General features: G+C 38.2%; 1 protein-coding gene across 5 annotated transcripts in view; it reads right to left on the bottom strand.

Moving 5' to 3' along the window:
• Positions 1-15461, bottom strand: part of LOC140118691 (lethal(3)malignant brain tumor-like protein 3) — a 58313-nt gene that overhangs the window by 15951 nt on the left and 26901 nt on the right. For all 5 annotated transcript variants that reach the window (XM_072136898.1, XM_072136899.1, XM_072136896.1 and 2 more), the window contains 7 exons: positions 10170-10341; positions 8894-8948; positions 7977-8065; positions 3096-3200; positions 2034-2169; positions 594-685; positions 330-481 (listed from right to left, as the gene is read on the bottom strand). In XM_072136898.1, the coding sequence (XP_071992999.1) occupies positions 330-481; positions 594-685; positions 2034-2169; positions 3096-3200; positions 7977-8065; positions 8894-8948; positions 10170-10341 (801 nt within the window). The remainder of the gene's footprint in view (positions 1-329; positions 482-593; positions 686-2033; positions 2170-3095; positions 3201-7976; positions 8066-8893; positions 8949-10169; positions 10342-15461) is intronic.

Genomic DNA, 15461 nt, shown 5'->3' with positions numbered 1-15461 from the left:
TTTGTGGAACCAGTACAGATAGCTACTCTGTTCCCAATTCTGTGTAAAGCTACAAAGATTACACCTGATGTGTTGCTAGATCTGAGGATTGCAAGATATTTCTGCAAAGGTGACTGTAGAGACTCAGTTGTGGATAAACATCATTGCTGTTTGTTCCCAGCATAATATTGGCTGCTAAAACTCAATATGAAATATCTCTATTAACCATTTATCACATGCTATATAAAAGCTACAGAATTGCCAAAAGAATAAGAAGTAATTAAGAGCTCATTATATACAACTATTAGGAAGACTATTAAATACAACATGAGTAGAAACACACTAAATACCAGTAATCATAACTGTGATCCCAGTTGTCAAAGTGAATGAGTAATCTGTTTTCCACAATATCTGCGATAGTAGCCACACAAAGCAGGGAAGGATTTTTCCGATCCACAGCCTCCAATTTCATACCAACCCGAAACCCAGATGGAGTTACAGGCTACAAAACAAAATATAAAAATGATAATGATAGAACAATCAGATACAAAAAAAATTACAGGAGGAACACATAAATTATGTTGAATACAGGCAATTTTATTTTGCCTTCTCACCGTATTGTAACTTTTAAAGAATGTTTTTGGAGCAGCTTGAGCTTTGCATTGTTTCATATATGTTGGCCAGCTAAACTCTCCGTCTTTGTAACCTACAAACACACCAGAAATAATGAATTTTGACAAAAAGAACAAATATAATTCATTAATAAAAATATGGAGGCTCCCAACTACCGTCTATAGAAAAACTTGTTGAAAACCACAACATCCTTTTTTGTGAATACTTCTGTCTCCTTCATTTTTGTTACTACAATCATGCTCTCCCAATTTTATTTCTTTCTACGTTTTTCGTATATATTTGCAAAACAGATTTCTTAAAGTGGTTGTCCGAGACTTACTAAAATAAACGCGGTGCCCGGGGGAGGACTGTATTAAAAATTTTTTTTTAAAAAAATAGTATTTAACTCTCTCCATGCTGTTCCCCTGTTTGTTTACAGGGGCACGGAAGCCCCTCTTGGACCATCTTCCAGCCAGCCAGTGTATTATGTGCCTGAATAGAGCATATGCCAAAAATCCTGACCAGGGTTGCAATGCTCTTGAGTGATACGTGGCATATATAGAAGACTTTCCTATTGGTAGCATCTCTAGGGTGCCAACTACTCTCTATGATCAATGCTTTACAAGAACCTCTCACAGTGTTGTTGCCAGGAATAACAACAAATCCAGTATTGCACTGTGGTGGACATAACCCATATTACCATAAACTGCAGGTATTCCTATCAGTTAAGTAAAGAATTAATTGAATGGAGGTTGAACTGAGGTTACAAGAATGGTATACAAGAGAGGGTTATGATGAGCTTTGGAGACCACGAGTACACTATATGGCTTTCAGCTAGGACTTTTTTTCACCATGATCCTCAGGGTTGCCACATCTACCATGTTTAAAATTCTGTTCTGTTCAGTTCTCCTGCCATCGCCATTTCTAAGCCCTGCAATCTATTTTAGTTAAGGCCACGCATTGCAGCAGCTTTAGGGTATTTACATATCCGAAGATTTTAATTTGGTAAAATCTGTCTCCCTTTTATTTAAATGGGAGTCTGTTGACAATTTTTGTCAACTTGTGGCCAAATAGATCTCACGTTTCAAAACCTGCACACGACTCTACACAAAAAAATCTTGAAGCAGTTATCTTCCTCGTTGCTTGTGTGTTGCCAATGGATATAATCACTGCATTCTTTTTGCAACCTGACTTATCATGTAGCTATGGGACAACTGCAAATTATAAGTAAAAAGTAGGACTTTTTCTAAAAAATGTCACTCTAGCTGAAAGAATTTGTTCACACAGCAGGAAAGAATGCAGGGATTTTCCCTTCACAGAAATGCAGAGAAATGAAGAGAGCAACTAATACGATTGTTAATAGGACAATACTCCATTTCAAATAGGATTCCATTCTAGATATCAGATCTATCACAAAAACTAAATGGTAATCAGTCAATTACCTTTTGGGGGCATAAGCTTATGGCCAGTTTTTTCACACCATCCCACAGGGTGTACATCCAAAGAATCAGCATTAACCCAAAAATCAAAGCAGTCTGGATAGCCATCAAAATGAAGTCGGATTCGATAACCTTGAACCTGTAAAAAGAAGTTCCTAGATTTAAATAGACAAAATGTGAGGGGAAAGAGAGCATCTTGTGTAGGTTAATTCTACAAGAGAAGAGAAGAAGTTGCAACAAGTTGTGTTTACATTCAGTGACCACAAACAGGTCAAAAGGGGTTGTACGCTCACGGAATGTAAAAAAAAAACCCAGTGTGTCAACATTTTTTGCCTTACCTGTGAAAGACCTGTAGTTTTTTTCTGCAATTGCTATGGCAAATAGATTGTGTAAAGGTTTTGACCTTTTTATTCCTGGAAGCCTGGACGGTGTAAATAAGATAGCCGTAGTGCTCCGCATGAGAACTTCAAGTCCTATGATACTCTGCTCCCACGGAGCAGTCTGTGCTCATGCACAGAATGCACATTGCAGCAGCTATTGGCTGTGCGCTTGTACTGAAGAACGTGCACGTGCAAGCCTAAATGCTTCTCTGGCTCAATCTGGCCCCAAACATTGCAAGTTAGTGTCTACAAGTTAGTGTGGCACACTGAAGGCTTGAAACTACACGTGGACGCGGAACACAGTTTGGACCACACAGACACGACCGGCATTGAAATAGCTCTCCCTGTTGTTAACCTGGATATATCTTAGAAGGACTGTACTTGTTTACAATCTCTAAAACGTTAAATACATTAAATTAGTTTATCTTCCGACTTTTGACTATCTAACACATGCAGGACAATGTCAATGGCCGTACAACCTCTTTAAGGGCAGGGCTGACAAATCAATACAAGGTCATCACTTACAGGGGCACCAGGATGGGCAAAATCAGGGAAGTGACCCAATTACACAGGGAACATTACCCACTGCAACCAATTCACTTGTAGCTCAAACAGACATGTGGCCCTGACAGTTTTCTTCAGTTGTCAACACAACATGTTGGTAGGAAAACTCAAATGCTCTCACCTCTACAACAGTCAGGACACAGTACAGTGATGGATGCTCTGGATCAATTCCTTCCAACTTTAATCCCACTCTAAAGCTATTCCGTGACTGGGGAAAAGACTGATGCTGAAACCAAAAAGGAAACTTTGTTAGTGCCAAAAGATAAACCTACTGTTCAGCAATAATTTGGTAAAAACTAAATTTGAACTTTATCGTACACAGAGAAAATTATAAAATCTCGATAATGGTCATCAAGTACAAACAGTAAAAACAAAATAAAATAGAAAAATAAAAAGATGTAAATAAAACTTAAGTAACACACATACCCCATATATTTTGTTTATAAAAAAACAATGGAGGCCAGGAGGGGGCTGCTTAAAAAAATAAATATGTATTTACCTCCCGGCGCCCTGCAATGCCATCGCTCCAGCCTGTGCCCCAGGCACAGAAGCCCCTCTGTATTCAGCTTCTGGCCATGCCTTCCCGTCCTGCATGATACAACACTGAGAATAGGGACGGGTGGGCGTGGCCAACCGGAAGTTGAATTTAGAGAGGCTTCCATGCCCGTTTGTTTACATGGGACACGGACCAGCGCAATGGCTCAGGGCTCTGGAGGGAAGTACATGTTTATTTTTTTTAAGCAACCCCCTCCGGGCAACCATTGTTTTTTTTATATAGTCTCGGAAGACCAAATTAATTCAGATTTTTAAGGATAGCAAAATAACAGGATTTGATATATGGGATAATAATTTTTATATTTTGATAGATCTGCATTCTTGGGACAAGGGGATATCAAACTTGTTTTCTTATTTTTATAAAAATTCTAAAGAAAAAGCGAACAATCTAAACCCCTTCAGGACGCCATTTGAGGGCTTCAGGACAAGGCCCAATTTCCTTATATTATATCTGTCCTGTGTGACTATAAATGGTTATAACTTTGGAACACTTTAACATATCCGAAAATTTTGAGACTTTTTTCTCATCACACATTTTACTTCAAATTAGTTAAAAAATGTGGATGATCTTTTGTGTTTAGATATGAAGAAAATGGAAATTTGGAAAACATTTCTAAAAATTATCCATATTTAACTGGTTAAGGTACGGGCCCTTTCCTGTTTTTTCATTTCCATTTTTCACTCCCCTCCTTCAAAAATCTATAACTTTTTTATTTTTACACGTAAAGAGCTGCATGACGGCTTGTTTTCTGTGTAACAAATTGCACTTCACAGTGATGGTATTGAATATTCCATGCCATGTACTGGGAAGCGGGAAAAAAAATTCCAAATGCAGTGAAAATGGTGAAAAAACGCATTTGCGCCATTTTTTTGTGGGCTTGGATATTAAGGCTTTCACTGAGCGCCCCAAATGACAAGTCTACTTTATTCTTTGGGTTGGTAAGATTACAGGGATACCAAATTTGTATAGGTTTTATAATGTTTTCATACATTTACAAAAATTTAAACCTCCTGTACAAATTTTTTTTTTTTATTTTGCCATCTTCTGGCGCTAATAACTTTTTTTATACTTTGTTGTACGGAGCTGTGAGAGGTGCCATTTTTTGCGACATTTGATAATATACTCAATGATATCATTTTTAGGACTGTACGACCTTTTGATCACTTTTTATATATTTTTTTTATATTTTTCAAAATTGCCAAAAAGTGCCATTTTCAACTGTGGGCGCTATTTTCCGTTACAGGGTTAAACACATTGAAAAAACGTTAATATATTTTGATAGATCGGGCATTTTCGGACGCGTCGATACCTAATGTGTTTATGATTTTTACCGTTTATTTATATTTATGTCAGTTCTAGGTAAAGGGTGGTGATTTGAATTTTTTTTACATTTTTTTTTTTTTTACTTTTTTTTATTTTTCAGGCTCCCTGGAGTACTTTAACCCTAGGTTGTCTGATCATTCCTATCATATACTGCCATACTAACCCGAAAACCCGAGGCTACCATGGAGACTGATCGCTGCTCCCCGATGACGTCACGGGGAGAGACGATCCTAGGCAAGATGGCGGCGCCCTTACGCCTCTATCTTTTTGAGGCTGCCGCCAGCTTTACCAGCAGCGATCGCTGTGATAGCACCTGCGATGTTACCAGTGTTACCGCGGGTGTTACCGGTAAGTCTTTGCTGCAATACAGTTAGATGGGGTAACACTATTGACAGATCTTTATAAGGGATAAGGAATCTTTTAATCCATGAATTTTTGGATAGTTTGGTGTCAGCTAGGTAGACGCTCAGGGCCGCAACATATACATTCAAAGTACTTGGTTTTAGAATCTAGAATTAAAGTAATGTTGACCAAGAACCTTCCAAGTTCTTAGGAAAGAGGTCAAATCTCACGTATACCTGCTTTTTAAAAGGGTGGATATGATTGCCTCAGATAGGCCCTTTCTCTTAGGATCAGCCTTTCAGCCTCCGTGCTGTCAGTTGGAGTTGCTGTAGGTTTGGATGATGGACTGGTCCTTGGTTTAGCAGGTCTGGTATTAGGGGTAGAGTCAGATAGCCCCTCCCCTTTGACAACTGTAGGAGTACCGGGAACCAAAGTCTTTTTGTTCAGAATGGGGCATTGAAGATCACTAAAGCCGCTGACTTTTGTATTTTCTGTATTGTTTTGGAGATGAGAGAAAATGTTGGAAAAACATAAAGCAGGCCCTGTGGCCAGATATGGGTGAGTGCATCTACTCCATAGGGGTGATCTGTATAATGGAGGGAACATAAGGTTGGGACTTGCTTGTTGTGTCTTCTAGCAAACATATCCATAATAGGGGCTACCCCATTTTTCTACTAATAAGAAAAATCTTTTGGGGTTCAGCCTCCATTCTCTTTCCCTTATCTGTACTCGGCTCAGGAAGTCAGCCTTCACATTCAACTCTCCTTTCAGGTAGATTGCTGAGAAGGAAAGGATGTTCTCTTCTAGCCAACTGAAGATCTGTTCTGATATCTTGATGAGTCGTGCTTCTGGTGCCCCCCTCTTCACCATCATCTTCACATGATGGTTTTTGATGAGGGAGGCTTTAGTCTTCTTGTGTAGTACTGAGACCACAGGGTAGAGGTCATAAGGCCTAAAATTTTCATCACTTCCTTGATTGAACAGATTTTCTTTTTTTAAGGTGTAAATCCAATTACTTCTACCACTACTTTCGTAAATACCCTTGGGGCTGCATTGAGGCCAAACGGGAGCACTTGGAATTGAAAATGATGGATGTTCAATTGCACTGCCAGGCTCAAATATTTTTGAAAGTCTCTGTAAATTGGCACGTGGTAGTACATATGATACATTGTTATCATGACAGCTTCTCTTTCTCGAACAAGCAAGTTGTGGATCTTACTGTCACCATTTTGAACCTCTAGTAGGCCAAGTGTTGATTTAATTCTCTTCAAGTTAATTATGGCTCTAAAAGTACCGGTCATTTTTTTCCCTCAAAAACACTGGGGAGACCCAGTCCGGGGACCCAGGCGTAGTATACGTTCAGCTGGAGAGGCAAAGGGATGAGCGCTGCTGCCCTGCCGCACTTACTGGACAAAGATAGTGCATGCTCTATCTTTTACACTGCAATGGAATGGTATGGTGGCACATGTGTGTGCACACTGTCCCACAGATGGTCGCCATAGGAGTATATGAGGACGTATATCCGGCCACAAATTGTGGGGGAAGCTATAAGTCCCCAAAATGTTCATGTGAAGGGGCCTAAGGGCCCCTTAATGTATCTTGTGTCTGTAATGTTTAAAAATCAGGAAACATTCAATGAGTATGAATACATTTGCAGCCCACTATACATACTACTCACAAAAAGTCAGGAATATATTACTTTCCGTGAAATTTTTGGAATATGTACAAAAAAGTTCATGCAGCAGTGGTATACCCCACGAAAGATGTCAATACCTCAATAACTTGCCATTTTGCCTTGAACATCAATTACTGAATTACTGTGCATTTAATTTATCCTGAAATTTCACCCACATGCCAAATATCCCAAATTTTTTTTGAGTAGTGAAATATATACCAAAACTAAAAATTACTTTGTTCATCCAAAAAAACATCTGCAAATGTTACATTCTTTATGGGCAAACTGTCTATGGTAGGGGTGACATGTAAAAGATACCTGGGATGACCCATCTAACAATGTAATTTATTTTGGCATAAACTGCGATAATATTCATTTTTATATTAAACCCAATTTAGATTTGTTAATCATGTTGTATCGCACTGTTTGAACTGTATTGCACTTAGCAAATGCCTGTTAGGTGGAATCCCACAAACTCACTCTTCCCTTTAACATCCTGCTGTGTGCCCAAAGAGCAGTATACAATTTCAGATTTGAAAATTGCTTTTTTTCGAAAAAGTTTCCCCCTTTTTAAATAAAGAACATAAAGCATGTTGTCCAAAATTTAACACTGCCATAAAGTACAATGGGGGGGCATAGTTTTCTGACAGACAAGACATGTAAAAGCCCTATTTCTGACTGTTTTTTGTATATCCGTCCTTCACGTCTCTTTGGGTGTGATGATGCAGGCGAGAGACGTGAATGCCGCAACATATTTATGTAGTCTAAAATAGACTAGATCGACACTAACCTGACCTGGCTAAGCACACTTCCAGATGTACTAAGCCATCTTGTGGTATGCCAATTGGTGCTCAATACGCCAGTCTTAATAGATTTCCCCCAATGTATCACAAAAGAATAGAAATTATAAAATCTCTAAAATAACCTTGGTAGGTTAAAACTTTCCAAAGTTAATAACATACACAGCAGTTTATTGGGAGATGCTATGAATGTGGAGCCCTGTCAGGAGGTTAAAAACTGGCTGCATGAGCAGAGGGGGTTAAAATGTATGGACCAGGTAAGCAACAAAAAGTCACAGTCCTGCCCATCCATACTACACAAGATACCTCTTTGAAGAGCTTAAGTGGGGCAGCTGGCATCTTCTCCTCCTCCAGATATGAAACCCAATTCCATAGCTTTTTCTTCTGTGCAGATGCTTCATTACCAAAATATAAAACCACAAAAAAAGTTAAAATATGTACCAATACCAAAGTACCTAAATGTTAAATCTCTGTTTGACACCTTGATCCTCCCAACGTATGCATTCCCTACAATTCTTTTTACAGCATCAGATTTAGCTGGGCCACATACAAGAGGTTATGCACTCATTTACATTGGTGCCCAATCTTGAAGTGTACAGGTGATGGTTTTACTGGTTGTGAGTGTATTTAGGTAACCTTTTTACCTTAAAGGATAATACAATATAATTTCCATTTCTTCATACAAATTATTGTAGAGATGCAGAGATGGTTGATTTAAATGTAAAGGTACTTTACAGTCGGAGAGTAAGGAATAATTGTTTAAAGGGGTTTGCCCATGAAAGAAAATTCGCAAATTTTAATCCCCTAGTAATGTTTACACAACACACACCATTTTTAACTCCTTACTTTGCAATTTTAGTCAGTTTTATTGTATTTTAGCTCCTATCACTCAGTGATGGTCGGTGTAAAATCCCAGTGTGTTGGCGGGACTCTCTAAGCAGACACTTCATGATTCCTTTGTGCTATGAGATGCTGTGTGCTGACAATGTGGATTCGATTATCAGTGTACATGTTTATCTATACTTTTATTTAGCCAAAATGGTCATTCACTGGAGGGGGGGGGGGCACACAATTAATTGAGTATGGGTGTTGTGGAGGTGACTGTGGTTAGTTATTATTTATTTTGAAAATTAGTAAGTATGATTTAAGAAGGAATTTTAAAAACTGCCTAAATAATGGACATAACAAGGATGATACACTTTTCAATTCAAATTCCCATCTACCTGCTTTTACTTGCTTGGCAGTTTTGGCTCTTCTCTGGGGTCCCCTGATTCTTTCCTATTAACAAAAATATATATATATATAAAATAAAATATAAGATGATTGAGCAGAAAACATAGTAAAAAAAAAACCTCTAAAGTAAACATTTGTATTTATTATGTACAAATGGTTAAATACTTCCGGTGATTCACTTAAGACGAACATCACAAGACAGTCAAAGTCCAAAAACCATCTAGTATGGGGATATGATCAAAATAATGTCATTCTATATACTGGAAGATTAAGCATTACATAAATAAAGTAATTAACGCTAAAATGCTAAATCTCCAAGAATAGAAAAGTACATAATTTTGACCCTGTCACCATCAACTGTGTTGTGGGTCTAAATCCCTATGACAAGTTTCCTTTAAAAATTTTCATCTCTATACATAAAGTTTGTAATCCACATGGTGGATTTTGGCACATATTTGGAATCAAAATGCGGCATCAAATAGTATTGTTTGCATTGACTGATGAATAAGTTTTATTTGCTTCATTCAGCTGAAGGATTTGAATGACATTTAAACTTCCTTAAAGGGGTATTCTCATCTGGGCACTTACATTCAGTTTCATTAATCGGCCAAATATAGACATTTCTTCAATTGGATGTTATTAAAAAAAATGTTCCTGTGTGAAGATAATTTCTCATAAATGTAACCATGTTGTCCCTTAGAAACGAGATAGCTTCCTCGGATACGGCCACGTCTGATAGATTGAGTGCAAAAAGAAAAAAAAATTATTGTATATGAAATGTCCGGGGAGTTGCTGCAGGTCCTACAGCCGTCCTGTGGTAATGATTGCTGAATCCTGGTGGTCTGGCAGGACTCTATAGCGCAAGTCTGGCCACCGCTCTCAGGGTGTGACGTGGTCGTATCCGAGGAAGCTGATCTCATTTCTAAGGGACAGAATAACTACATTTATGAGAAATTATCTTCACACAGGAAAATTTTTTTTAATAACATCCAATTGAAGAAATGTTTACATATGGCAAATGAATTTAATTAAATGTAAATGCCCAGATGGGAATACCCCTTTAATTTACTACAACATTTTACTTCCTCTGAGCTGAGCAATACATAGATGGAAATATTGAGTGATATGCTTTAATCTCTTCATAACTCTCCATTTTCACAAACCTTAAAATGTAAAACGCCCCATCGCTGCTATTATTTTGACCTTATGTGAGACAAATACAGGAGCAAAGTCATGAATAAGCCCTGATCAGTATTTGAATTCTACCTCATCCTCCTCAATTGCATCTTCCTCATCCCCTGAATCCATCAGAAGTTTCCTCTTCTTACGCAATCTCTGAGGACGCTCGTTCTCTGTGCTGGGTACAGGACCTGCAGACCCAGCGGCTGGAGTAGGTGCAACTGACTGCACTTCTAAAGAGGAGTCCATTTTGTTCTCACTAAATCAAATGAGATTTCATGCTATAAAAAATATATAAATATTTTTCTATGTACACACTCAAATACTATTACCAGTAGTGGTAAATCAATATGGTGTTCTTTATATCCTAGACTTATCCTTTACAGGATAAGTAAAATAAAAACAAAATAAAACAGAGAAATAAATATACTGTTGGCTTATAGGTGTTGTGTAGTGTGAATAAAAAATGTTTTATATATCCGTTATATTCAGTATCAAATTAAAGATCTACCATTTGCTTTTATGCATTATGAACCAAACATACCTTGAGAATGCTGTAGCTACACAAATGCAGAAACATATCTCTTTTAATCCCTAAACTGTGTGGTTTTGCTGAAAAAAAAACCAAATTCTAAAATTGTGATAATGAGGCTCTGTCGCTCCTGTGGCTGCTCAGCGCTTCTCCTCTTACCGTAATAATGCACTGCTTCAGAGAACGCCGTCTTCACTGTGTTGTCCCTGACAGACAGAAGTAATCATTCGCTGCACTATCCCCCAGCTGCTGTGTACGAGTCATCCAGCTAAGGTTGACTAGTCCTGTCAGGACAGTTCAGGAAGCTCAGTGTAATGTGTTTATACATGGCAGCCAGGATCCGGGATTAAACAAGATATGTTTCAGCATCACTGTAGCTACAGAATTCTCAAAGTATGTTTGGTTCACAATGCATAACAACAAATGTTAGATTTCCTTTAAATCTGCTTAAGAACACTGTATGGAAAGCTAGAATAGCAACGCCTGCCACATGAGTCTTACTGGGATGTCACAATGATTTTTTTTTAAATCTCTAAGATGTTGCACAAATTGTATATCAGTGTTCAAACATATTGAGTATGCTGTGTTGCTTGTAAATAGTCAAGTAGGATGTAAATAAAAATATTATTGTGATTTCAGCTCTGTTAAACTGTAAAGACAAATCACTGTAAAAACACATGCACCCAGTAGATACAAGTAAAACATAAAATTTATTAGCTTCAATTTGGAATTTATACTAAAACCGTCTTGGACATTCCAAGATTGTAGCTGGACGTGGAGCACTGGCATAATCTCCTTAAAATGATGTGTACTTTGAATTATGCATTGAAACTCCTCCCCAGCCCTTCACTCTACTGTTACAGGCAGTCCCCGGGTTACATACAAGATAGGGTCTGTAGGTTTGTTCTTAAGTTGAATTTGTATGTAAGTCGGAACTGTATATTTTATCATTGTAATCCCAGCCAGAACTTTTTTGGTCTCTGTGACAATTGGACCAGGATTAACACTAAAGCTTCATTACAGACACCTGTGATAACTGTTACAGCTGATCATTGTAGCCTAGGACTAAAGTACAATAAATTACCAAAATCCAGAGATCCGTTTGTAACTAGGGGTCGTATGCAAGTCGAGTGTTCTTAAGTAGAGGACCGCCGTATATCCAACAAGAAGCCAGTGCGCTGCAAAACACTAACACCAGCTACAACCCTGGAATATAACTGCATTTTTCAAAGACCTGCTGCTCCTGACACACACCTATCTGAGAAGCTACTACCCAACACCCTCTTCAGTTCCATATGGTCAAAACTACCGGAAGACTTCCTATAACAGTTTTTATACAAAAATATTAAAAAGGAACCTGTCACTGCTGTTTCAAAAAAATTAATCTAAGACAGGTTCCTATAGAGCCCTTAAGTCCTAAGGGCTCCCCCTTTTCAACCAACCCCAGCGATGTTCCCAAAAGCAATATTAAGTTTTATTCTCTACCTGGTAACTAGACAGAGAACCAAGCGAGTCGAGTTGGGCGGGTCACCTCGTCTTGAGTCCACAGTCTTCCTCTCTGTATGTCAGCCAGCACACGCCTCCATCTTTAGTTTCCTACTCCCCCTGGCCGAGTCCCCGCGGCGGTGTTTGCGGACCGCTGCGATGCTCACAGCCAGGGGGCCTTGTGACGTACAAAAGATAGAGGCATGTGATGGCTGACGAGCAGACAGGAAGTCGGTGGACTCGCCAAACTCGACTCGCTGGGTTGTCTGCCTAGTTATCAGGTAGAGAATAAAACTTAATTTTCTGTTTTTGTGAGCATCACTGGTGTAAGTTGAAAAAGTGGACCCCTTAGGACTTGAGGGGTCTATGGGAACCTGTCTCAGATTCATTTTTTTGAAACAGCGGTGACAGGTTCCTTTTAATAAAAATTATTGCTTTTGAACCCTTGTATGTTTTAGTTTTCTGTTTGGAGTAATACACCTATCTTGCTAAAAACCTTAGTGACCAACTTGTTTGGGTCTAAATGTCTTTCACAATATCCAGTATAAATAAAATACCATATTCTCCTGGTACAATTCTGAAGACAGCAAAAGCATTTTTCCACATTCATAGCTCTGTTTGGACTTGCTTGTGTTTTTTTTTTTTCCATAGCAATTTAAAGTTTTTGATGACCCTAGTGGCTTTTTGTAAAATAAATGCGACATGAAAAGGTGGTGGATGGAATTGGTTAATGATGCAGCCTGTACTGTAGTTTTTAATTTCTTTTCTTATGTGTACAGTCAGGTTCTTTGGATATGTATTTTAACCCCTAGGCGCACCAGGACGTTATAGTACGTCCCCGGGGCTAGATGCTTAGCGCACGGGGACGTTCTATAACGTCCTGCTTCTGGCACCGGCTCACGAACGGAGCCAGTACCAGAAGCAGCGGCTGTCAGCTGTCTAGTACAGCTGACAGCCTGCGCTAACACCCGCGATCGGAGCCGGCTCCGATCGCGGGTGTTAACCCCTTACACGCCACGGTCAAACATGACCGCGGCGTGAAAGGGTGTTTGCGCTGTGGAGCGGATCCCCCGTGCTTACCGGGGGATCCGATCCACTTCTGGGCAGCTCCGAGGACTGGCATGTGCCCCGGAGCTGCCCAGTCTCCCTGGCAGTCAGACCCCTTCCGGGTCTGACTGCAAACTGTCTGGGCATGCGCGAGCTTGCTCAGACAGTTTACACTGCTCTACAATAAAATAGTATTGTAGAGCAGTGTATTGAACTTGAATCAGTGATCAGAGCATCACTGGTTCAATTTCAAGTATGTACAAGTAGAAAAAAGTCAAAAACACTAAAGTTAATACATTAGAATAAATAAAAAATGAATGCATTAAAATATAAGCCCCTAAAATGTCACTTTCCTATAAAAACACTTAATAAAGTATAAAAAACACAAAAACACAAAAAACCCCCGCATATTTGGTATTGCCGCATCCGTAACAATCTGTATAATAAAACAGAATCATTATTGGACCCGCACGGTACACGCCGTATGAAAAAAAACGCAAAAACGTTCCAAAAAAAGATCATTTTTAATTAATACCCTATAAAAAAATGCTCTAAAAAGTAATTTAAAAAATGTTATGCACTCCAAAATAAGCCCACTAAAAACAACAACTCTTCTCGCAAAAAATAAGCCCCTAACCAGATTTGTCAGCCGAAAAATAAAAAAGTTATGCATATGAAAAGATGGTGATGCTAAAATGAACAAGATTTTCTCCAAATTGGTTTTTATTCAGTACAATTGAATAAAATACACAAAACCCCCACATATTTGGTATCCCTGCGTCCGTAACAATCTGCATAATAAAACAGAATCATTATTAGATCCGCAAAGTGAACCCCGTAAAAAACAAAACAAAAAAAAGCTCCAGAAAAAAGATCATTTTCAAGTAATACCCTATAAAAATGCTCTAAAAAGGGATTTAAAAAATGTTATGCACTCTAAAATAAGACCACTAAAAAGAACAATCCTTCTCGCAAAAAATAAGCCCTTAAACAGATTTGTGAGGCGAAAAATAAAAAAGTTATGCATATGAAAGACGGTGATGCTAAAATTAACAACATTTTTGCCAAATTACTTTTTATGCACTAAAAATGGGAAAAAAAAAAAAAAATCTATGTAAATGAGGTCTTTTTGTAATCGTGGCGACCCATAGAATAAAAATAATATACTATTTTTATGGTATGGTAAAAATCTTCCTGAAAAGTGATGATTTTCATTTCCTCCACCAACAAAGAGTTAATAAAATCTCACCAATTAGCCTATAGATTCCCCCAAATTACGTACCAGAAAAGTGCATCTCATGTGGCAAAAGAAATAAGCCCCTATAGGTCCACATTAAAAAAGAAATAAAAAAATTATAGCCTGTACAATGTGACATAGCAAATCTGATCTGGATGGCGCCTCCTTCCCTTCTATGCCCGGCCATGCGCCCATACAGCAGGTTACCACCACATATAGAGTATCCGTGTACTCGGGAGAGATTGGGTAACAAACTTTGTTTTAATTCTTTGTAAATGTTTAATTTTCCACCCAAAATGGGTGTATTGTGAAAAAATATTACAATTTGCAGACTGCACTTCCATTTTGTTTTAACCCCTATAAAACACGTAAAGCGTTAACAAACTTCTTAAAAGTGGTTTTTCATACGTTGAGGTGTGTAGTTTCCACAATGGGGTAATTTACGAGTCTCACTATTATTTAGGCCTCTCAGTGTCAATTAGAAGTTGAGCAGGTCCATCTAAATACAGGTTTTGGTGATTTTACAAAAAATTTGAAAAATGATACCTAAATTCTGAGCCTCATAACATTCTAGTAAAATATGTGGAATCTTAAAAATCCATGCCAACATAAAGCAGACATTTGGGAAATGTAAGTTATGAATTTATTTGGGAGCTATGACTATCTGCATCAAAAGTAGAGAATTTAGAACGTTGAAAATAAAGAATTTTTCCAAATTTTTGCCAGATTTTGTTTTTTTTCATAACTAAACGCAAAAGATTTCATCCAAATTTTTAAACTAATTTGAAGTACAATGTGTCACGAGAAAACAATCTCAAAATCCCCTGGATATCTCATAGCGTTCCAAAGCTATAACCACTTATAGTGACACAGGTCAGATTTGAAGAATGGGGCCGCGTCCTTAAGGCCAAAAGAGGCTGAGTCCCGTAGGGGTTAAGGGGTTTGCCTATGGAAGAAAGTTCTCAATTTTTAATCCTCTAGTGATGTTTACACAATTACTTTACAATTTTACTCAGTAATGGCCTTTCATTCACACTTCATAATTTATCTATGCTTTGAGATGCTGTGTGCTGACATT

Source organism: Engystomops pustulosus, chromosome 2 (genome assembly GCF_040894005.1).
Source record: "Engystomops pustulosus chromosome 2, aEngPut4.maternal, whole genome shotgun sequence".
Classification (NCBI taxonomy): domain Eukaryota; kingdom Metazoa; phylum Chordata; class Amphibia; order Anura; family Leptodactylidae; genus Engystomops; species Engystomops pustulosus.
The sequence above is the reverse complement of the archived record's forward strand: the minus strand, read 5'-3'. Positions and strand labels throughout refer to the sequence as shown.